Below are 23,698 nucleotides of genomic sequence, written 5' to 3' on the forward strand. Positions count from 1 at the left end.
TCACTTTGTCTTGTGCTTTGCGCTAGACATGAACTGGACCCCGGACACTCGCAAAGATTATTTTCCCATGTAGAAAAAAAGGAACGGGAGATATTAAGTGATTAGCATGTAAGTGTAGGATTTTGTGGACCTAGTCTTGGTGTGTCTACAAGATTGCTATTTGCTTTATTTCCGAAACGTGGATTGAGGTTTTCAGATGATCGAATTATCTGTTTTACTGTGGTTTATTCTCATATTAAGGCTTCACTGATTCATATTTATAATACAAAAGGAACGGTGCACACAATAAACCACAAAAGCTGCAGGCTGCCAGTCTAGAATCCTCTAAAAGAATGCTCACAAAGTTAGGCCATACATCTATTAGTTGAGAGGCTGACAGCATTGTGCTTTGGTGCACTCAGTGAAATATGCTCATCTGTTCAGCCTGGCAGGGTTGAGGTTGTAACACAATTAGTGCGAAGTGAGCAGGGGAGCCGGAGTCAGGCACGCTTGACAGGGCCTGACCAACAGAGACCTCTGAAACCTGGCTGTCACTTTTTGTAGCCCGCAGGTGAGTTTAACAGGGACTGCAAGTCACTGAACGATCACTGAACCAAGTGAACTTTTCTTCCTTAAAGCATAAGGCTGCAGTTAACTTAAAAAATCACCCTTTCATGTTGCCATATGGTACGTATATGGTGACAAATATAACATATTTGTGTCAGCTATTAGCTTACTACTAGTGACTTCATCAACATTTATTACATTTTTTGTTAGAGCTATTTCATTATACAGAACCTTCTGCTGTACTCTGGGGTTGTTTTTCAAATATAGTAAGGAATTAAATAATATAGGAACTGTTAAATAGTCTCTTAAATAAACCACATCCATGAGAAAGGACCAAAATTCAAGTGTGAAGTCATCCTTCTCATATTTGCTACTGTGTTCACCTACAAGGACACAATACAAACTTTGCAACACACACAGAGAAATCTATCTCTTAAAACTCAAAAACATGAAGGTGGCCAGCACTACAGTATAAAACCACAACACAAGTCATCACCACTGCCCGTCTAAGCTGTTTATACCACTGAAGTGTTTTCTAAAAACCCAGAGCCAAGGAGCACTGATAATCTGCTCATTCATCTGGTCTCAGAATGAAATATCCTATCTTCTGAGGAGGATTTCAGTTTGTTTAGAATAACTTGTTAGTCTTTAAACTCTATTTCCGGAACCTTCGGGCTACAATTTGCCTGTGATAATGGTGCCCCTGATGAGTTATCAACAGTAGATACATATAACATAGTATTTAGAACCAGGCACTTAGTAAACAAGGCAATTACATCACTATCATTAACACAGATTTAAAAAAAGAAAAAAAGATTTTAAAGTTACATAGCAAACAGTCTTCCTATTTTTAAAGCTACATAATGACTACTAAATGATTTAACTGCCTCCCTCACATATCTTACAACCCACCACTACGGACACACATGCCCCATCGTAAACATCTCAGCAGACAATTTGCCTCGCTCCACTGTGACAACAGATAACTGTATAATCTGCTTTTTTCAATTATAGCTATGGAGGTATTTACACTGTAGGACTGGGTTTCATTAAGTATTCCCTACATAACTTTACTCACAGTCATGGTTGATGCTTCTATCCTGCTACAATATTTGGCCTGTTTTTCCACTTCACATTACTGTCCCTATGAGTACAGAATTGGCCTAAAGACAAAGGATGTGGGGTGCTGTGTTGCCATATTAACTGTCTCTTCTGGAATTTGCCTGCATCCATCTGCCTCAGCAGGTTCCCATGGTGCTGACTGTAGTGTAACTGAACTTGGACATGGACGCCCCCGTTGCCATGGCGTCCTCCTCGTTGTCCCGTAGCACGCTACGACGGCGGCGGCGGCAAGGGGCAGCACAGCACGCGAACGTGGCCAGCAGAGCTTTGCGGAAACGCATATTCATGAAGCAGTAAATGATTGGGTTGACGCAGGCAGAGGTGTAGCACAACAAATGGATGAAAGCGATGGGTGTCCCTGAGAGGGCGCGTTTGGCAGAGATGTCATCGAAAGCCCGCCAGGTGTTGGCACAGTACAGTGGCATCCAGCAGATAAAGAACAGGACAACAATGACCACCAGCATGCGGATAACCCGCTTCTTGGCTTCCAGCTTGGCCTCAGATGTGTTGCTGCGTGGTCTTTCTGCCTTGACCACCCTGTTGGATGCTGCCATGGTGGACATCTCCATCGAGTGTGGCCGCGGGACAGCGTTAACGTAGCAACCATCTCCATCATCACTGCCAGTAGACACAGTGGAGGTGAGTCCATTCTTTACATCTGTGTGGGAGAGCAGAGGTAAAAAAATATATTACTCTGAAACAAATGTAGTGTATAAAAAACTCTTAAATTACCTCTGGCTGCCGCTGGATTCAAATTTAACAGAACAGGGAAATCATGAGCTGTCCTACATCCAGTTAATTTCAGGAAAACTGAAATGAACAAATAAGCCAAAGTATCACAGCTCTGCGATAACACATGCATTCAATTATTTGCGTGAATCATATCTCTTTAAAGAGCAGCAGCTCACCTTGATGGAGAGAAGATTGACTTACAATTCTTTCTGAACCGCAGGAATCACCCATCAAGGGATATTGCAATTTATTGATAACATTTAATTACAGTTAAAATACAATAAGAGCTTTTAGTCAAGCAAATACAAACAGGATTTGGAAAGGGAGTAAACAACTCCTGGACTTTTGAATCAAACATATTTCCCAAAATACTATTTTAGAAGTTCTTTATCCTTTATTCCAGTGTTTTTAACCCAGGCTCTTGGTCTCTCGACCTTGTTTTATTTTGGAAAACCTCTTTCTCTCTGAGACCAAACAGATGGTGATGTCCAGGCCTGCAGCTGCCAGCCAATTCCATCCTCTAATGGAGCACCGGCAAATACACTCCACGCTGCTATCATCCTAGACACACTCTCACATGCCCACAAAAGGTTGTGCTCCACTTAACCTGCACACATTACAATGATTGTAGCGCTAATGAAACCGTTGTGATTGAAATTAAATTCCTCATCATTCACATAAATGCCGACATTAGAGTCTGGTTGGTAGGTGCTGGATAGTGTGATGACATTCAAGAGATACAGTTTAACACAATCTGATCTCGAGGGAAGGAGGAGCATGCATTTTGCAGTTTTGAACAATCTTTAGGGAACAAAACTACTTGGTTAGTTTCAGAAAACGATTATAGTTGGGGGGGAAAATAAGTATGTTTAGGGTTATGTAAATTAAGTTACGTATATAAAGTACCAGTCAAAAGTTTGGACACACCTTCTCATTCAACTACTTTGAAGAATCTAAAATATAAAACATATTCTGGTTTGTTGAGCATTTGTTTGTTTACCACATAATTCCATATGTGTTCCTTCAGAGTTTGGATGTCTTCAATATTAATCTACAATGTAGAAAAAAAACAAAAAAAACAACAACATTGAATGTGAAGGTGTGTCCAAACTTTTGACTGGTACTGTATGTTGTCAACAATAACCGTCATATATGGACAAACAGAAGCAATGTTAAACACATTGCTAAAGTAGCGCTCGTGAAAGTTAAGTGTAGTCAACATAAAAAGTCAACTGATGAATTTTGGTTGAAATTTGGTTTTTGACTTACAATTAAATGACATTGCAATCAAAACATAATTAAAGTCAGAGAGTGAATACTTCCATCTGTAAACTTAAAGGGGACCATTATTATTTTCCTTATTTCATGTCATATACTGTATATGACAAAAAGCAAGGAGGAGCACAGTGCAGGGTAAAGAAAAGCACTGGTCTCAGTGTGTTTAGCCCCTTAGATGGTCATTTGTGTCCATGCCTGTGATAGTTGCTTGTTTCCAGTGACATAGGTTGTGCTTTTGACATCATTTGTAAGGTTTCACATTGTTTTTACAATAATTTTTTGGGGCTTCATTTCATGTTTAGTGCCTGTTTTTATTGGCTTGCTTTACCGGTGCATGACTTATTGTCAGCTTTTTTTGTTAATTGATAGGTCGTATTAAATACATTGTTTATTTTGATTAGTGGCTAGGCAGGCTTCTAAAACACATTAATGTCATCCTAGAGCATGTCTTAGTTTGTGTGTTAGTGGTACTGCTGTTGTTGTGGAAGTGTGTCTTTCATATGATCTGTGACCTGTCTGATTTGCGTCTCATTTGTTATTTGTCACGGTGCATGAGCCACAGAACACCCCTCTGGAGATTAACACAGTTATTGAATAATCCTATGTAAGCTATTTGGCATTCATGTGTACAGTATCTGCATGAGCCACTCGCACATATTGATGAACTCCAAGTCTTATTTTCCTAAAATTTGAAAATTCTTCCTGTTCTATTCAGCCTACATCTGTTGAAAATGCTGGTTTGGTAATCTCAGTTTGAGAAACAAAAACCTTCTCCAAAATTGTGAATCCATGCATGTAAACTAACTAATGTAACTTTAAATAAAATGTCTTCCTCCTTCCCGTCTGTCTACATGTAGAAAGTTCCTATCGTTAGCGTTTTTTACTCCTTGCTTTACTTTTATTTCTTTATTAATTGGCTGGTGTCTGTGAGCAAAATTCCTCTCTGGAACATTAACCTTACTACTTTCTGTTTTTTCTCCACATGCAATGTACATGACCTCACCTGTAGAGTCTTTTTTGTGGCCCATCTCAAACTGGATGCCTCTATAAAGTTCCCTGGAGATCAGTCCATAGGCCACGATCATCACCAACCCCGGGATTGCAAACAGCATAAGCAGCAGCAAAATGTACCTATAAGAGACATAAGAGAGGGTAAAGATCTCACTGTCCATGAATTCAGCCATTCATGTGACCCACGTTTGTAAATCTAATGTATTAACATTACTTTTACATTTAAGTCACATAGCTAAGCATTGTTTTTGTTTTGTTTTTCAGAATAAAGAACTGTAAGAATGTCATAAAGCCAAATGTACTGTTGTTCTGAGGATATTTCCAGAATCTTAAAAGACTTTTCAAACAGTCTTGATGACTTCTGTTGCATGATAAAACAGATTTTTAAACAATTTCCAGAGTGGCAATTCCTTCCTAATTCAAAACTAAAATCTCAACCAGCAATGACATATTTCCTTACTCAGCTTATGTGATGTCTACCAAAAGAACAAATTTATATTTATATTTTTGATTGCCATACAAAGAGCATGTTGATATTTTCATTGTGTTGTACGAAATGTAATTTCAAGTGTCCTGGATAGAAATAAGATTTGGCCAACAAAGGTTTACCTCCACTATGTCATTCTAATAAAGACATAAAATGCACCAAAAATAATGTATTTGGGGAATCTGGAAAAACCTTCATAACAGCTATAAAAGTTGGAAAATGACCTTTTGTATTTTAAAAAAATGTTTCTGATAAAAACAACACTTTCTCTGTGTATCAATCTCAAACAGTAATACACTAGAGACACAAACGTGATGCACATGCACAGATTTATACACCCACAAGCAGGTTTGCAGTCAGACAAAGACTCAAACACAAAAGCTCTAAAAAACACACAAATAAAATAACAACTTTCAACTCTGCACAAATACAAACAGATCTATATAGAGTTCACTGAAATTACCCAAAAGCCTGTTCCATTCCAAGTCCAAAACAAAAACACACTGAAATATATGTCTTTTTCCTGCATGTGCCCTAATGTTTCCATAAGAAAACAACCAACAGAGAGGCTTTCAATCATGGAAGTAAATGAAATGTTTGACAGTACACACACACTCGCACACACATCTCGGACGCAGGTCATCTGAACTTTTTTTGATACAAAACAGAACATTGTCCAGATGGCCAATCTGAGTGCAAGTTTTATGTCAAGTTTAATTTATCTGCGAATATCTGTTCTGTGCTCGCTTACTCCGGAAATGTAACTGATGATGCTGAAGGAAAAATAGCTAGTGTATAACTCTAAAAATAAATTTACAACACTTTATAACTAAAAATATTCCTTCACTCTTTTAAATTCAACAAAATTAACCTTGAGGTGAGATCACCGTGTAGTGATTGAAAGTAACCTTCAATGAAAACCTTAATCCTGGGGTAGGACTATCTATACACACAGCCTTATGCCCTTCCACTGGATCAGTACCAAATGATGCTGCCTCTAAGAGGCGATGTTTCTTTCTGCGGAGAAAATTCAATGTTTATATTCAACATAGTGTTTACATACTTGATACTCTATTGTCTGTTATGCAAAATCTCACAATGTCTCAATTTAAAACCTGAAATGAAACTAAAACAAAATGTTTCATGCGTTTTGTGTGTTTCCTCAATGAATCTTTGTCCTCATCTCTTTTATATAATAGTATATTTTAGGTAAAGGATATATTTTTTTAAATCTTAACATTCATAGAGAAAACGGACATAACACTAAAGTTGAGACTATGTAACTTAAAAAAAAGGATGAATTACATTACAGTCATTTAGCAGACGCTTTTATCCAAAGCGACTTACAATCAGTAGTATATTACATATCATTCACCCATTCACACACTGATGACAGGCTACCATGCAAGGTGCCACCATCAGACTCTAACTAACATTCATGCAACATCCAGTCCACACCGATGGCAAGCCTTCGGGAGCAACTTGGGGTTAAGTGTCTTGCCCAAGGACACATCGACTGCCGAAGCCGGGTATTGAACCACTGACCCTCTGAATGGAGAACTACCTTGCTCTCCACTACGCCACAGCCGCCAATACAAGGTGTTTGGTGCTATAATACCCATATTTGGTCTATGTCCTGTAGTTTGTGGTGGCTCATGCTAGTTAACGTTTCTAGCTACGATTTTTTTCACATTGTTGCTTGGTTAACTCAGTCATTCTGAAACTGTCTTAAAGAATTGGAATAGCTCAAAGGACCCACCATCTACTGTACAACCTGAATACTCACCAGGCCTGCTCTGCTGTCGCGAGGGGCCACATGTGGCGACACTTGTGAGCAGTGATGTTGTCAGGACGATGAAAAGACTCCAAGTGACTGATGATTGGGTAAGGGATCATGATGACGAAGGCTAGTACCCACGTAGCAGCAATCACCCGATAGGCATGGGAACGGGTCTGCCACGCCCGCGACTTCAGGGGATTACAGATGGCGCTGTAGCGCTCGATCGCTATGGCAACCAGGCTAAATGTGGATATGCTCACTGATATTCCTGTAGCAAAATAAAACGGATTTAATATTGTTATTTTCAAAAGGGAAGTAAACACACATGCTATCTTTTCTTTTGATGAATGTAGAGTTATTACAGCTTCATGCTCAGAATAGAGTGTGGGCCAGTAATAAAAAGGTAACAAAAACATGTTTGTTGATGCGCACATAATATCTGCAATCATAACTTAGAAGGGATGGTTATCTGAGTCTTGGCAGAAAAAATCATGCAGCCTTGGTCACTGATGTTATCTTTCATCTCCAGGGCAAGACGGGAAATTACTCTTTACCTCTCTTATCCATGTCCTCAACGAGAAAATCCAGAATACATACTGTGCGTGTGTGTGTGTGTGTGTGTGTGTGTGTGTGTGTGTGTGTGTGTGTGTGTGTGTGTGTGTGTGTGTGTGTGTGTGTGTGTTTGAGTCAGGACCCATGGGTGCACTATGTTGTGTCTGTAACAATGAGGGCGGCCCATTCTCTCTGTCCCTGACTTCATGGAGAATCTCATTTATTTACTCACCTCTCCGTCTTTGTGTTTGTGCTTCAATTTCATATTTTCTTTTGTTCTTTCTCATAGATGAGTGATCACCCTAAAAGAGGCTGAAATTTGGCATGAAAGTCAAGTGTTTGAATGTGAAGGTGTGTGTTTGTGGTCATGCCAGTTGGCAAAAAGGGTGTGTGGCCAATAACAAAAAAAAAGGTGCATAACTTCTAAATGAATACACGTACCATGGCTAAACTCATTGTGGGAGGCATCATTGGTCTGAATGGTGTGGGGTAGCACTACACTTGATCCTTGGTCCTTGCCCCTTTAAAAACTCATGAACAGATTCTTGTAGAGGTTGTGTAGGTGTGTAATTGTAATTATAGTACTTATACATAAATGAAAAATTCAACATTTTGGGAAATATGTTTTTTTACAGAAAGTTAGATTAGAAGATCATTACCATTCTCATGTCTGCAAGGTTAATATGAAGCTACAGCAGGTTAGTTTAGCTTAGCTTAAAGAGTGGAAAGCAGGGAAGTAAGTAAAGCAAGATTCTTAAGCCTTTTGTTGACAGATAATGTAGATACTGAAGCTGAGAGAAGAGAACTCATTACCTAGAGGAAGGAGTATTTCCCTTGATGTGAATAGGTGAATTACTCTTTGACCATTCTTAAACTCACCAATGAACCTCCGACAAATGGTGAAGATAATGAAAATGGTCTATGATACTGTTCAACGGTAATCTATACCTTTTGTAAAGTGATGGACAGGAGGTCAGAGATCTTGTTAACTTCCTGAATGCTGCTTCTTTCAGTGGTTGTTGCAATTTACATTCACAAGTAAAATAAATCAATACAGGAGCTGCATCCTAATGTTTTATTTCAGCAGTAAAACAAAAAGCTGCAAAAATCCTACTGGCCACCATATAGCCCCCTTTTCTTTTTCAATTTGCTGCCAGTCAGCCGGTTGTCAAGGTTATATGGGATTATCCCGATAATCAGGCTAAAATGTAATTTTCTTTCCATCTAAATCACATAACAAAATTTAAGATGTAGCCAGCAATTCAGGTCAGGTCAGGTTTGCTATAGGCTTACTTGGATTTTGTATTGAAAATTTATGAAAGTAATAAAAAAGAAACATTTACAGTGCTATTTTGATTCACCAAAGCTGTGAAAGATACACGGTGTCTTAGTTTGCCAGGAAGTTTTGTGTGTACCAGCTGTGAATTTTTTTTTTTCTTGAGAATTCTACAGTTGGTTGGTTCCCAACAATGACAAAATAACTAAAATGAGGAGTTTTTTTTATAACAAATCCATGGAAGATATTTGAGAAAATGGTGGGTTGCTGATTTACACAATGCCTCCTATCAACCTTAAATACTTGATAGCATTGATAGTGTTGATACATAACAATAAGATAAGTTAGGCTGCAACTAACAATGTTTTTATTAAAATTTGATCTGTTGGTTGTTTATCGAATGATTGAGTGAGCTAATCTTTAAGTCTATGAAAAAAAGGAAAAAATAGCCATAACTGTTATGAACAAAGAACTTATTGTATCCAACCAATAGGCCAAAACACAAAGATTTTGAAATTAACGTTACCTTGTAGCTCGCCATAATATATACCATATATATATTTACCAGCTGCAATCTTGTGTGGCTTTGTTTATGAATGTGAATATTAATGCAAATGTTTCAATTAAGAAGTCATAATGGATTATCAGTCTTACAAGGATACTTATCCAAAATCTCAATTTACTGCTCACTATGGAGTGAACTACAGACTGTCTAAAGCATATAGGCAAAAGTGAATAAGTGAACAAGGACGTGACTTAGGACACATATATGTTATTATTCTGAATCTAGAGAATGATGGCAAATATACAGATAAAAAGTCTGAATATTTGCCTCACGACTCCCCCTTCTCTCACCCATGAGGTAGGACACTATCTTGCACATGGCGGCTCCAAAGATGAAGTCCTTGAGGATGCTGGGGATGAGGGTGAAGGGTATGCAGAAGACGGCCATCATCAAGTCACTGACGGCGAGCGACAGCAGGAAAGTGTTGGTCACGGTGCGCATGCGCTTATTGACCGTCAGCACCACGATGATCAGCAGGTTGCCAAACACACTCAGGAAGAAGATGATTGAGTAGAGCAGGATCCGCAGTGTGTGGTCATCATCTGGTACAGAGGAAGACAGGAGGGGAGGATATGTCAGAGTGTGAACATGGTTGCAGCACCAAACTACCAGTCCTGTTTTACATGATGATCAATACGTTAAAGCTGTCTTTATTGATCCAGACAGCCTCGAGCCAATTGTGCAAATTCTTCTTCTTTAGCGGCACTGAATAGCCATAAGTTCTAAAAGTTTTTTTTAAACACTAGCTTATTAGCAATGCCTCAGACTTCTTAAACCACTCTTTATACCTCAATGCTAAATACAGTAAAATAAGAAAAAGTTATTGTGTTGAGTCAGGCTGTTCTAGTACAGCGTTCATAGCTGTACCTACAAAAATGAATGTGATGTAATTTGTAGACATAAAAAAAATAATTGAAATTTTAATGACTACAAAAACTCACACAGAGCAAGCCAGAGGGGTGCTGGATTGGTAAAAAAAAAAACAGGTCTTTCACACAGGAGACAGTTCTTTGAGCCGCATGTGAAACGAGAAGTCAACAAAGATTTATTTGTCACTTAACTGCCGTACTTAAGTAATGCCACTTCCATAGTTAATTTAACCCAAACCACAATCTTAACCTTAACCTAAACAAGTAGTTTTGTTGCATAAGCCTTAACAAGTTGTTTCCTGTGAAGACCAAAGTTAATTTTGAAAAGACTGTATTCATGTAACAAGCAGAAACTGACTTGTGTTGCTTGATTTTCGTAGGAAAGTGCACAAAAAATGAGGAGAAACTTCTTTTACGTAAGATATCATATTCAAATTGATGTATGAGGATAAGTTGGTTGAGTTCATCTGGTTGAAGTTGGGTGGACAACGGTACATATTCCATCATTATGACATTAAGACATAGAACACAATTATAAACATATTTACGTAATTGACAAGCTTCTACCTGCTGCTTATTTTTAGATTTCTGCCACCAGCATGGGACAAAAATGAGCCTGGTAAGCTTGTTTTGTTTGTGATAGCTATTGTTGCATTCATATTTCTGCTGGCATGGCAGGTCACCAATTAGCTGCAACCAGTGTTGCCAGGTTTGGCTAACAAAAAATATCAAAGCCAGTACCTGTCTAATCGTTATAAAAGATAATTAATTCAGCACAATTATCATTTTGTATGCATGTGTAGTTTTTCATACTGAGCAGCCTATTACAGCCAAGTACCATGCTGTGTATCAAATTTGGTTACCAACATTAATATATTCCACCTTAAAAAATACTGTTAAGTACAAAATACTGTCTGCTCCCTCAGCCATTGGCAGCGTCTCTGGATGTTATACAGTGAAGTACATATTGTCGGCTTTCTCAGTTATTTTCACCTTCTGCCCTGCTTAGACACCACACGTTTTATCTGGTTACCTACTATATCCTGGGGATTAGAAGCACCCATGTGCACCACATCCGCAGGACAGAAAAAACATCCCATGCATAAACCACAACTTCATTGACACAGTTGTAGAGGCATGAGCAACCAAACTCAAACAGCTCCTCAAAGGCACTGATAAATTACATCATAAAATCTGCAACACATCTAAAAAGAGTGCACGCAAAACACCAACCAAAATGTATTGCTATCTCCATCTTTTATTTTCACTTATTGCACTCCCATTTCTCTGAGGCTATTTTTCAAAGCACATTGTAATCTTACAGGCGTCTCTCCTTGATCTTTACCCTTTTTACATCTCAGGATATTTTTGCAGTTTGCATTATTTATTTTATTTCTTGGTCCATTCCTTCTCCTTCTGCTCTCAATTAAAAGTAGGCTTTCAAAGAAATACAGAAACAAAGCAAAGTCAGCCACACAGCTACATGACTCATACCTGAAAACATTTTTTTTCTAAAATGCCTGAGGAAAAGACCAGCTATTTTGCCATGCTTTTCAAAAATACTAGAAAAAATGATATACAAAAGGATTCTTTACAAACACCAGTATGGTTTCAGGAAAAGTCATTCCACTTATATGGCTTTACTTTACCTTGTTGATAAAGTTATCTCTGCACTTGACAATAATGAATTTTCATAGACCTTTGATACAGTAAATCATAATATTTTAATGGAAAAGTTGTATAAATATGGTTTCAATGATATTACATACAAATGGTTAAAAAAATTATGTGTCCAACAGAAGACAGTTTGTTTGTGTTAAGGGTTGCTATTCCAACCAAGCAAGACTAATATGTGGGGTTCCACAGGGGTCCATTCTTGGACCATTATTGTTCCTCATCTACTGTATATTAATGATTTGTCTAATGTCTCAAAAAGCCTTTCTCCGATAATGTTTGCAGATGACACAACCCTAGTTCTAAAACTCACTAATTATGGAAGCTAATGCTGGTTTAATTGCCTATGCTACATGGTTTAGTTTAAATAAATTATCTTTGAATATTAAAAAATCTAACTTTATTATTTTCAGTGGCAAAAAATCATACTCTAAGGATTTAACTAAAATTAAAATTGAGTCTGTTAAGATGCTTCAAGTGTCATCTTCAAAATTCCTGGGAATTATTGTTGATGGGAGTTTGAGTTGGAGTGAACATATTGACTGGGTTAGTAGGAAAATAAATAAATCTACTGGAATAATTAGGAGGGTTAGCAATCTTGTCGATGCAAACTGTCTCCTTATTCTTTATTACAGTATGATTTATCCATATCTTTCATACTGTAACGTAGTGCGGGCTAGTACTTTTTTATTTATAAGATTCTTTTAGGTGAAGGAAATATTCCTGAACATTTCAAGACCTTCTTCAAAGCAAATTCACAGGTTAATTCTTATTCAACTTGTCAATCTTTAGATCTTCATCCTCCTAAATTATTTACTTCTAGAGGTCAATTTTCTATAAGATTTAGGGGAACCAAATTATGGAATGGCTTTTCACACTTAACAAAAAAATGTTCGTCTATAAAAAGTTTCAAAAGATGCTTAAAAGACAACCTTACCCCTGTTTTGTAATTCATTTCCTTATGTATTATATGTATTCCATGTTTCAGTTTGTATTTTTAATCTGTAGTTGTTGCATTCATAGGGACTTACTTTTGTGTAGGAGTAAATGCAGGGGTACAAACCCAAATCCCCTTAATCAAAATCAAACCCGGCTTATTCTCACACTCACATAAATGCACACATATGAACTTACAAACACACTCATGCTAATTCACATCTTGACTTTTCTTTGTTTTCTTGTTGTTTATAATGTATTGTTATTATAAATCATAACTTGTAAAAATGCCTTTTCAACAATATTTCATACCATATGTATATTCTTTTTGTATTCGTTTTAGTATTGTGATTTTTTAAATATTATATAGGTGGAGGCTTCAAATAAGCCCAGTGGGCTTTCTGCCTCTTCCTGCACTGTAATATTATTTATCTATGTTATGTTTTTTATATTTTTCAATTGTGCAAATAAACTAAACTAAACTAAACTACTGTATATGAAAGTAGGATGATGGCATGTCATTGATTTAATGATCTTTGCTGCAACCAGACGCCCTGATATGTGTTTGTTTAACTTGCAGGCTTAGCGATGGATTCAGCTAGATATTCCTTTATTCAGACTCAGCTTGGTCAGCAAAAGTCAGTCTCCTCTCTCTTGCTCTCATCTATTTCTCAGAAACACACACTTACAGTCTTCCCATCTAATTACATGAGGCTTCACCATCTGTCTCACACACTTTTATGCAAAAAAAAAAAAAGCAGGAACCTCTAATATTGTGAGTAGTGGGTACTCTTCTGCTGACAGTACATCAGGGTTTCTGAACCACAACAGGCTCCTAAATGTCAGCAACTAAAAGTGTTTACATACACTACCTGCACATAAATCTACAGGAGCAAAATGAAAATATGCAGACAGATGATTGGTAAGAAAGACGAACCAAAACCCTCCTTTATCTCTCTCTCTCTTTCCTAATGAAATATGTTACACTGGCCTCTGCCTAATTGCAGCCAATTAGCTTTCCTGTGTGCTCGCTAGCTGTGCGGGAAACACTGATAACTCCCTCAGCACCATTTCCTTCAGGCCAACATTTCCAAAAGCTGCTCATAGAGCGGAAGCATTTATGTTAATCACCTTCCTCACCAACAGCGGTCAAATTAATATTTAGCTATATGAAGTCAAGCACTCTTATTATGAAGTAACTACTGTTAAGAAGCCAATTCACACCAAGCACACATTTTCATCATCCAGCATGTATTGTACCGGGGGGGTTTCAAGGCCCTTAAATATGGAAATTGTTAAGGCCGACAAACTGGTTACTGGAACAGTCAGGTTTTAAAAATATAATTAAAATAACCAAACAGACAAGGACTGTACCTGCTGGGGAGTAAGGGATATCAATAGCCAAATTAAAATGACTGAAATCAGGGAATAAAAGGGCTTCTTTAGTAGTTTTTTGCTTAAAGGCCTTGCCACAAATCTAATACCATATCCATAACACTTAATCATATAAAGTTGCAAGTGAAAGGGGCCCAGGGGATGCTACACCTTATTTACCTGAGGTGCAACAAACCAATCCTAGAAACAAAAAATGACGCAGTCTTCATTTGGGTTCCAGTGCTTTTACATGCATGCAAAAGGTGTAGGGACCCATCCATGGGGCCAAGCCTCCCAACAAAGGCACTCTGTTTCGCTGGAGGAAAGGGATATTTTAGAAAAAGACAAACAAACATATATATATATATATATATATATATATATATATATATATATATATATATATATAGCTGGTAAACACAGTGGAACAGCTAAAGAGCTACATATTTCCCTCAGGTTAAGTGTTTTCACTCTGGCTCTGAATCTCCTGTTTGCGCTGTTCTGCACAGCTGTGCTGCATGTGGTGCTCCTGGTGTGGGTGTATAATGAATATTCAACCAGTTTTTAGCATTTCACCACCTGTGAAAGACAACTGGCAGACCAACCCCTGTTATATCTGGAGAGCTTCTAGAGATGAACATACTGACACTAAAGACTAAACACTGAAGCTACTATACTACTACAACTTTACAGGAAAATTCAAGACATTACAGAAACCAAGACAGTACAATTTGTAATGTTTAGTTTCCCCTCTGCTCCACCAATTATTTGCAGAACTGTTTTCAGTTTAAAGAGCCAAATGACAGAAGGGAAGCCTGCAGCTCTCGAGGTGTGGGGAGCTGGTTTCATGAGTGTGTGTGTGCAGTGCCCATCAACCGTGTCTGACCATCAGCTCTGGCACACAGTCTGCTCTCTGTTTAAAGACTAGCGGCACTGTGAGCACGGTTACTTTGTTGCAAGGTTTCCTACTTGCAATTACAAGACAAATATCATGCTATGTCTGAGAATACTGCTTCCATCATTCTGCCATATACAGCGGGTAAAATAAGTATTGAACACGTCACCATTTTTCTCAGTAAATATATTTCTAAAGGTGCTATTGATAATTTTCACCAGATGTCGGTAACAACCAAAGTAATCCATACATACAAAGAAAACAAAACAAATAGGTTCAGAAATTAAGTTATGTGTAATAAAATGAAATGACAGGGAAAAAGTATTGAACACGCTTACTGAAATTTATTTAATACTTCATACAAAAGCCTTTGTTGGTAATGACAGCTTCAAGACGCCTCCTGTATGGAGAAACTAGTCGCATGAGTTGCTCAGGTGTGATTTTGGCCCATTCTTTTACACAAACAGTTCCGTGGGCCTCTTCTATGAACTCTGATCTTTAGTTCTTTCCATAGATTTTCTATTGGATTCAAGTCAGGTGATTGGCTGGGCCATTCTAGCAGCTTTATTTCCTTTCTCTGAAACCGCTGAAATGTCCACCCTCATCATCCTGGTAGATGGCAGCAGATTTTTATCAAGAATGTCTCAGTACATTTTTCCATTCATCCTTCCTTCAATTATATGAAGTTTGCCAGTGCTGAAAAACAGCCCCACACCATGATGTTCCCACCTCCAAACTTCACTGTTGGTATGGTGTTTTTGGGGTGATGTGCAGTGCCATTTGACCTCCAAACATGGTGTGTATTATGGCATCCAAATAATCAATTTTGGTCTCATCTGACCAGACTATATTCTCCCAGTATTTCACAGGCTTGTGTAAATGTTGTGCAGCAAACTTTAAACGAGCTTCAACATGCTTTTTCTTCAGCAATGGAGTCTTGCGTGGTGAGCGTGCATACAGGCCACAGCGGTTGAGTGCATTACTTATTGTTTTCTTTGAAACAATTGTACTTGCTAATTCCAGAGCTCTTTGCTTTTACCCATCATGAGATGTTTCTTGTGTGACACCTTGGTAATGAGATACCTTTTTATAGGCCATCAGTTGGGACTGAACCAGCTGATATTCATTTGCACTGACAAGGGGCAGGATTGCTTTCTAATTACTGATCGATTTCAGCTTGTGTCTTGGCTTTCCATGCCTTTTTGCACCTCCCTTTCTTCATGTGTTCAATACTTTTTCCCTGTGTCATTCCATTTTATTACACATAACTTAATTTCTGAACTTATTTGTTTGGCTTTCTTTGTATGTATGGATTACTTGGGTTGTTACCGACATCTGGTGAAAATGTCATATCAATAGCACCTTTAGAAATATATTTACTGAGAAAAATGGTGACGTGTTCAATACTTATTTTACCCGCTGTATATCTTATTGTAGAGTGCTTTACCTCTTTACCTGCACATCTCACTAATGTATTTCTATTTGGTTTGATCACATGCACACAGCATGTCTGCTACATTGAACACCCGTGTGTACATGCGTGTTATACATTTCAAACAGTTTAGTTCACTTGTATAAATGCAAACTCCATTAAAGCATTTTCCACCTTTTGTGTAACCTCAATTTGATCGCATCATTGCTGTTAATTTATCATGTTAATTTATCATGTTAATTTATCATTAATTTAAGTGTTGGATGTGAAAGGCTGGTGAAACGATTTCCTGCTAACCTTAACATTAGAATAATTCAAGGGGAAAGTTGACTGTAGTGGCAGAGTCTATTGTTAGATATTCAGTGATACAATGAATTAATAATGGGGTTTGTATTCCAACCATGAATATTTAAGGTTTCATCTGATTCTCTTATTCAGTATGTCAGACATTATATTCTGTCTAATACATATGCAGCCTGCATCACTTTCTATTCCACATGGCCTTTGTGTCGCTGTACCTATCAGGGAAAAGCCGATTCTGGTCTTGTAGACCAAGGTATTGGTAAATGTCACAGCTAGTAGCTAATCCAGCATAGTAAATGTCATCTGAGCCTTGTCACTAAGCCGACTGCACCCTGGAACAGTTGTTGGAGGCACCGAGTGAAACCACTTACTGTTGAGTGACGGACTACAACGCGCGAGCCGCAGAGCCGCAGAGGCCCTGGTCACTGCAGTCGCACTACAAAACAACATGTTGGTTATAATTTGTTGTAATGCAGCCATGTATTAAACATCTCAGCTCTCAACAGGCAGTGAGATGAGAGGGTTTTTTGATCGATACACTGCTTTGTGTTCAGGTATTGAAAACGTATTCCAATGACTGATAACCCCCCTTGTTGCCGTCATCATCACTTCCAAAGTAATGACCCCCTAATGTAATTAGATGAGTTGCACTGCAATCAGCTGGTGCCCTTATTAACTTGTTATTGATTCTAAAAAAATATATGTTTTCATGTCATTCACCTGTGTATTGTCACAGGCGTGCTTTAAAACCACTATATTGTGTATCAAGCCTGTAGCAGCGATATCAAACTAAACACTTTGGGAATCTCCAGGTTTTTGTTCCAAATCAAAAACTAACACCTGATCTTCATCCAATGTGTAAAAAAATTTGATAGGTGAGGTAGAGCAATATGTTTATTTCCCAGCAACGGGCAAGGATTTTCTCACTTTGAGATGTGTTTGCGACCGTTTGGTGGCTGTGTCAGGGGTGCAAGCCAGTAACCATGGTGAAAATCTTACAAAGCAGTGACGTATTTAAATAGTGAAATGTTACATAGAGATATCAATAACCCATATTTTTCAAGAGATATTATAAGAAACCATTTTGGAGGGCACAGTTAAATTATGACGTCAGATCAGAAAACACTCCCATGAATCGTTAAAAAGGCCAGTTACAAAACTTTGTAGGTCTGATTTGTTTGTTTTGGAGGTAGTTTGTTTCAGGAAGTCTTAACATGACTCGTCACCCTACAGACCAGGGATGTCAAAGCATGTGCCATGAACCACTTAAAGTCTTCCCACATTATAGGCTGCAGGTTTTTAATCTTCTTTCATTATTTTCATTCTTCCAGAGATTTCACCAAAAACTTTGCTAAGACAACTTTTTCTAATTAGTGGTCCATGGCACATGCTGTGACATCCCTGGTCTACAGGGCAACCTACTGAGAATCTGATGGTGACATTCAATTTGCTCCATAAACACAGGGGGTCAGAGTAGTGGACCGAGAAAGGAGATGGGAGGAGATGACCGAACATGGTGGAGAAGTAATCAAACTCTGGGGTGACAGAGTGAGTGATGATGGTGACATCAGCTGTACAGGGTCAGACATCTTTTTTTCAACATTTTTCTTCTCTAGAATATGGCAGTGTGGTCTTGTTGGAAGATGGGAATGCTAAATAGAGAGAAATAAGGCAGCAAAAACCCAAACTGCAGAGAAGTGATTATCTGTGTGGGCGAAATTACATAATAGTACAAGTGGATTAAGCTCCCAATTAAACCATGCTGCTGCACCAGACACAGCAGTCTTGATCTGTACTTGACACAGGTGTCCTCAGTTTGTAATTTTCATTGTAGGGATTTTGCTCAGTATAATGGGTCACACTCAGGGGTGCTAGAAATAACTCATCCCTGGCAGGTCGTGAAAATGTGACATAAATGGCGGAGTCGAGTGAACTCATTCAGTTAAGAAACTTATATCTCACACTTGTGACGTTGGGCTGTCAGCACTCATATTATTAATAGCATAATAAATATGCACAATCAGTCTTCTACACACACATAGTCTACGCAAACACATCATCAACACAAGTAAGCGTTGAGAAACAACTGTTAAGCAGGTGAAAATAGCAAGCGTTGATTGATAAGATTGCAGGTCTGAGAGGAAATTGCAAGAGTGATGACGCACTTTCTTATAGTTCTATCAATATAGTTCCTATTACACATTCACCTCAGAGGGTTTTAAAATATCTACAACATACGACATCTTTATACCCTCAGTTTGAATAACATGCTTGGAAATGTTAATGTTATTTACAAAACAGAAACAAATATTAGATATAAAAACAACAGGAAGCAGCAGCACGACCATGAGGCACAGTCCAGATAGAGAAGCCATGTGACTTTTTTATGAATAAATCCCTGTGTGGCCAGGATTTGATCCATGTGACACACTTTCTCTCTCACTGCTCTCTGATTTCTATTTCACTGTACACACCGAATGTTCACTCTGGGGACAAATAAAGGTTCATCTTGTCTTATCTTAACTTATTTCCATCAATGTTCCCTCAAAGTAAATCAAAATAGCACCAAACAATTCTGCTATAATATTTAATATATAATGTGTCACATTAGAATATTATATCCCAGTAAATTGAGATTGAATGATGACTAAAATGTTAAATTAACCATCTCTTTTTAAAGTTGAAATAATTATGAGCCACACAATTATTTTATTTTTTTATGAAGATATTTGAAAAAATCAGCAGGTCAGCTTAATTCAGAGATCATCTGCCCTTTCATCCTATCATGTCTCAATAAAACTCCATTAACAACCTAACGTTACGGAAACTGGGGGTAGGCTATTTTAAAGGAAAGCTAAAAACAATTTTTCTTGTAGCCCAAAAGTCTCCATGTGATCACCAGCTGGAATATTAAGTCAGGTCAATATAGCACCTTATAGACAATTCAATACAAAATGTGATCACAGATGCACTTATTAATTAACCTCAACGTGATAATGTTGAGTAATCTGTGTGTCCGCTCACCTTTGTGCCTCACCAGCTTAGGTGTGAGGAGTGTGGAGACGTTGCCGCAGGTGGTGTTTGATGTGCCCAGACTCCCGTTACCGGCTCCGGTCTGCAGCGCATCGGTCTGCGCTCCGAGGCACGCAGGAGACGTTAATGTCTCATTGCGCACATAAGAATCCATGTCTGGACTCCAATTGTGTCTCCAAGTTTACAAAAAGTTCGTTTCAGACGGTCAAGTGGTCAACTAACTAGACTGCATATATAGTCCTTCACAGGTGAGACTGAGGCAAGTTGTCGTTTTACAAACTCTAAAACAAAGAAAAAACTGCAATTTACTTTTTTCTTTTTCTTTTTTTTTTTTAATTATTCACCTTTCCTGTAGATATGTCTCTCACTTACGCGTTAATCAAGGACCGGAGCTCCAGGAGAGGGAAGACCGCGGCGCTCTGCTGCGCCTTCGCCAAGTGAACCGCATGGAGAGAGAGAGAGAGAGAGAGAGAGAGAGAGCGCAGATTGGAGTGAGAGACGCAGATTGGAGTGGGAGACTGTCATATAGTGTGTGTGTGTGTGTGTGTTGTGTGTGTGTGTGTGTGTGTGTGTGTGTTGTGTGTGTGTGTGTGTGTGTGTGTGTGTGTGTGTGTGTGTGTGTGTTTGTGTGTGAGGCCATTGGTCAGTTTGTGGACCCTCGTCATAAATGTTGGGCACATTAAACAATACCACCAATTTGGCAGAGATTTAAAACAGCCTTGCTTTATTTTTCTTCTCGATAAGAATAAAGCTCGATAAAAATCAATCAAATTAAAAGCTCTGTTAGTAACTCTTAGTGAGCTGGAAGCAGTTAGTGTGCAGAACACCGTGTTAACAAATAATAATGCATTGTTTTTTGTGTTGTTTTTTTTTTTTTTTTTAAATCATCCCCAACACTATCCGTCACATGTCATCCCCAACTATCATGACCGGCCTTATATCTGCAATAAAAATAAATTTTAAAAAGACAAAAAAAGTCTTAAATCTATAATAAAACTACCTTGCAATTTAAATGAATTAGATTGGGGAGAATTCAGAGCCAACATTTGTGTAAAGAAAAAAATTGCAGGTCAGTTTAATTAGCGGCTATAAGTTGCCCATGCATAGGTGTTAATGTGTGTGAGAAATTGGCTCCAGCCTCCCAGAGACTCTCAAGGACATACGCGTATATGGACAGACGACTAATTGCGCCGGTGGCGGTTTTTACATGCGCACCGTCGCCCTCGTGTGGTGGGTGAGTGCACTTCCATCATTTTGGTGAATGATCTACATGCTCACATGTTACATTCTTGTCTCCGTCTTTTGCAAGAGCATACACGTACAATTGGAATAATTGTTCTTCTAAGTCACAGTCTGATAAGGTAATCCTCCTCAATACATCTTGTTTATCATAATTAAAATCACCATCGTTACCCAATCAACCCATCCTCTAGAAGAAATAAATAGGCTATTATATTAAATGTCACATCCTTGTTCTGTGTTTTTTTTTGTTTTTTTTACCATGTTTTGTTTAAATGTAATGATCTTTTGGTCGACTGTGAACAATAGTAATAATTCACATATTTTGGACTATCATTGCTTTTGACGGTTTTGTTACATGAGGCTGTTTTTTCAGATATTTCTGATACTTCTGGTACTGTGGCAAACAAGGCATTTAGTTATAATCTCCACTGGCATACAACTAACTAAAGTTTCTCACTTAAATCAGTCCAATTTTATTATAATGATAAAAAAATAAATGCAAGAAATTTCCTTGAACTCCATCTACTTCTGTTTCATTTATGGTATGGCAGCAGTGATAGATGTCACTGTGCTTCATGTTCTGAATGAGCATTAAACACCAATACGCTCAGAAATGATCTGATTATTGATGAGTGTAAATTATAGTTATGATTAGAAAAATCCTATTGTAAAGCCGTCATCATCAATACTTTCATCAAGGTTTAAAGATAAGGCTGAACCATTGTGCTGTATTCAGCTGGAGATGAGCATGGACTGTCTCTTCCGTGACACCTGTACATTTGGGAGGTTGAAATGTCGCTGCTTTCTGAGGCATGTTATTGCTGTGGAGAGCGGGGACCGGCTGCTTGGCCTACTGATTCTCAAATGACTCCCAGAGAAAAAAAAAAAGAAAGAAGGGGTCATTATTTGAAGCGGCGCATCTCTAATATTTCTCCTGGTCTAATTAGTCATCTCTGGCAGGTCATGTGCAGGGCCACTTACCCCAGATAAACAAGCCATGTGAGGATGCCAATCAAGATGAAGAGAGAGACTAGTGCTCCCAGTTGAGTGCTGTAATCACAAACTGGCATAGTGTGTTGATTACTGAGATTCCACCGCAGATGAAGACAGGTTGTAGATAATCACTTCTGGGGTAAGACGTTACAGCTCATGTCTTTATCCTCTGGTGCTGTATATGCATACTTTACTGCCGTTACTGTAAACACCCCTAAAATGAGCTTTCAGATCAAATAAACAACTGCAGCCCTGGAGGATTCACTAATCCAGGCAGTAGGTGTCATGGAAATACATGAAGCTCTTTTTTTTTTTTCTTCTGGCAAACACAAGGTGATGACTGAGGGTAATGGATAGTGAATGCATCAGTGCTAAGCCGAGCTGAAGACAATTTCTGTCTCCTTCCACTCACTTCATCTGTCCTTTGGCTGTAGCTCCTGGACCCGTGGGATCGATTGTTCAAACAGCTCCAGGACGGTAGTGAGTGCGTGGTTGCAGGGTTAGAGGCTTGTGTGTGTATGTGTGTTATCGTGGGGGAGCTCAGGTTTGGAGGAAACACTCACTTGTGCGTAAGTGTCTCTGTGTACCAGCGTGGAGACTGACGCCCCTCGATCCTGCACAGATTCTGCTATTTCCTGCTTTTCTTCTCAATTTGAGGCAAACAGTCCTCCGCCATCATGTTTTTTCATCTAAGTGCTGTTTGTGAAATAAAAAAACATTGAACTAGAGGTGGACAGTAATGCATTTACTCAATTTGCTCTTTCCTTTAAGCGGAAGACTGATGAAACAAAAATATTTATCACCTGTATCTGAAGCTCCCCTCGGCCTTACGGAGGTTCGTAGTGAGTTTCAGCTCATTGTCAGGCTGTCAGGCCCACAACTTAGTTGTTATGGTTCACTGCTCTTATAGTGTATAGTCCAGATGCAGAAGGCAGCTGCTTTTAGCAAATAATCTCTGAAAAAACCCTGAACACAACCTGCTCAACACAGAAACATACACAGAAACAGTTAGCAACAAGTTGGATAAGATAGCAGAATATTTAGCATGTAAAGAGCCAAACAGAGCAAAAAAGTGTGGCTAAAAACAGGACTCCAAATGAATGATAATGTTGGTCAGTGTCTGCTAATGGTGTTCTAACAAGTTCCCCATATCCCCTTTACAGGTGATGATGGCAATATATGTCCGGGAAATCTTTCCACCAACAGTAATGCATATCTGTCGATATGCATTACTGTTTGTGGCGGTAATTCGCTGTGAAAGATAGCAGTGTGCCAAAAAGAGAAGGATAACATTGAAGTGCAACTAATGCAGGTTTCAACGCATCGATTAAAAGGCTTTGCAAGTGCTTTATGAGAAAGGAAATGTTGGGTTGGTCTCAGAGATACTCAGAATTAGTTTTATGAGAAATGCTAAAATATCAAATAAAACCACAAAAGATCCTTTAAGTACAATTTCAAGGTACTTAGTGGTAGAGTACATGGATCTTTTACTTGTGTGAAAAATAATAATAACATACTGAAAAGTTCCTCATCTATGTGAAATTCATGGCACAATTTAACAGCATCAAAAAATATTTGACTCATACTGGTAGTTTTGA

General features: G+C 38.4%; 2 protein-coding genes across 2 annotated transcripts in view; both read right to left on the reverse strand.

Annotated features, from left to right (window-relative positions):
- gsk3ba (glycogen synthase kinase 3 beta, genome duplicate a) overlaps positions 1 to 23,698 on the reverse strand; it is a 115,712-nt gene that overhangs the window by 4,485 nt on the left and 87,529 nt on the right. The window lies entirely within an intron of this gene.
- On the reverse strand, positions 1,785 to 20,019 carry LOC129104376 (cholecystokinin receptor). Its single transcript, XM_054615039.1, has 5 exons — positions 19,857 to 20,019; positions 9,640 to 9,891; positions 6,963 to 7,224; positions 4,682 to 4,809; positions 1,785 to 2,326 (listed from the first exon to the last, which is right to left on the reverse strand). The coding sequence occupies exons 1-5, from the start codon at positions 20,017 to 20,019 to the stop codon at positions 1,785 to 1,787; spliced, it is 1,347 nt and encodes a 448-aa protein (XP_054471014.1).

The sequence above is a fragment of the Anoplopoma fimbria genome, chromosome 16, assembly GCF_027596085.1.
Source record: "Anoplopoma fimbria isolate UVic2021 breed Golden Eagle Sablefish chromosome 16, Afim_UVic_2022, whole genome shotgun sequence".
Classification (NCBI taxonomy): Eukaryota; Metazoa; Chordata; class Actinopteri; order Perciformes; family Anoplopomatidae; genus Anoplopoma; species Anoplopoma fimbria.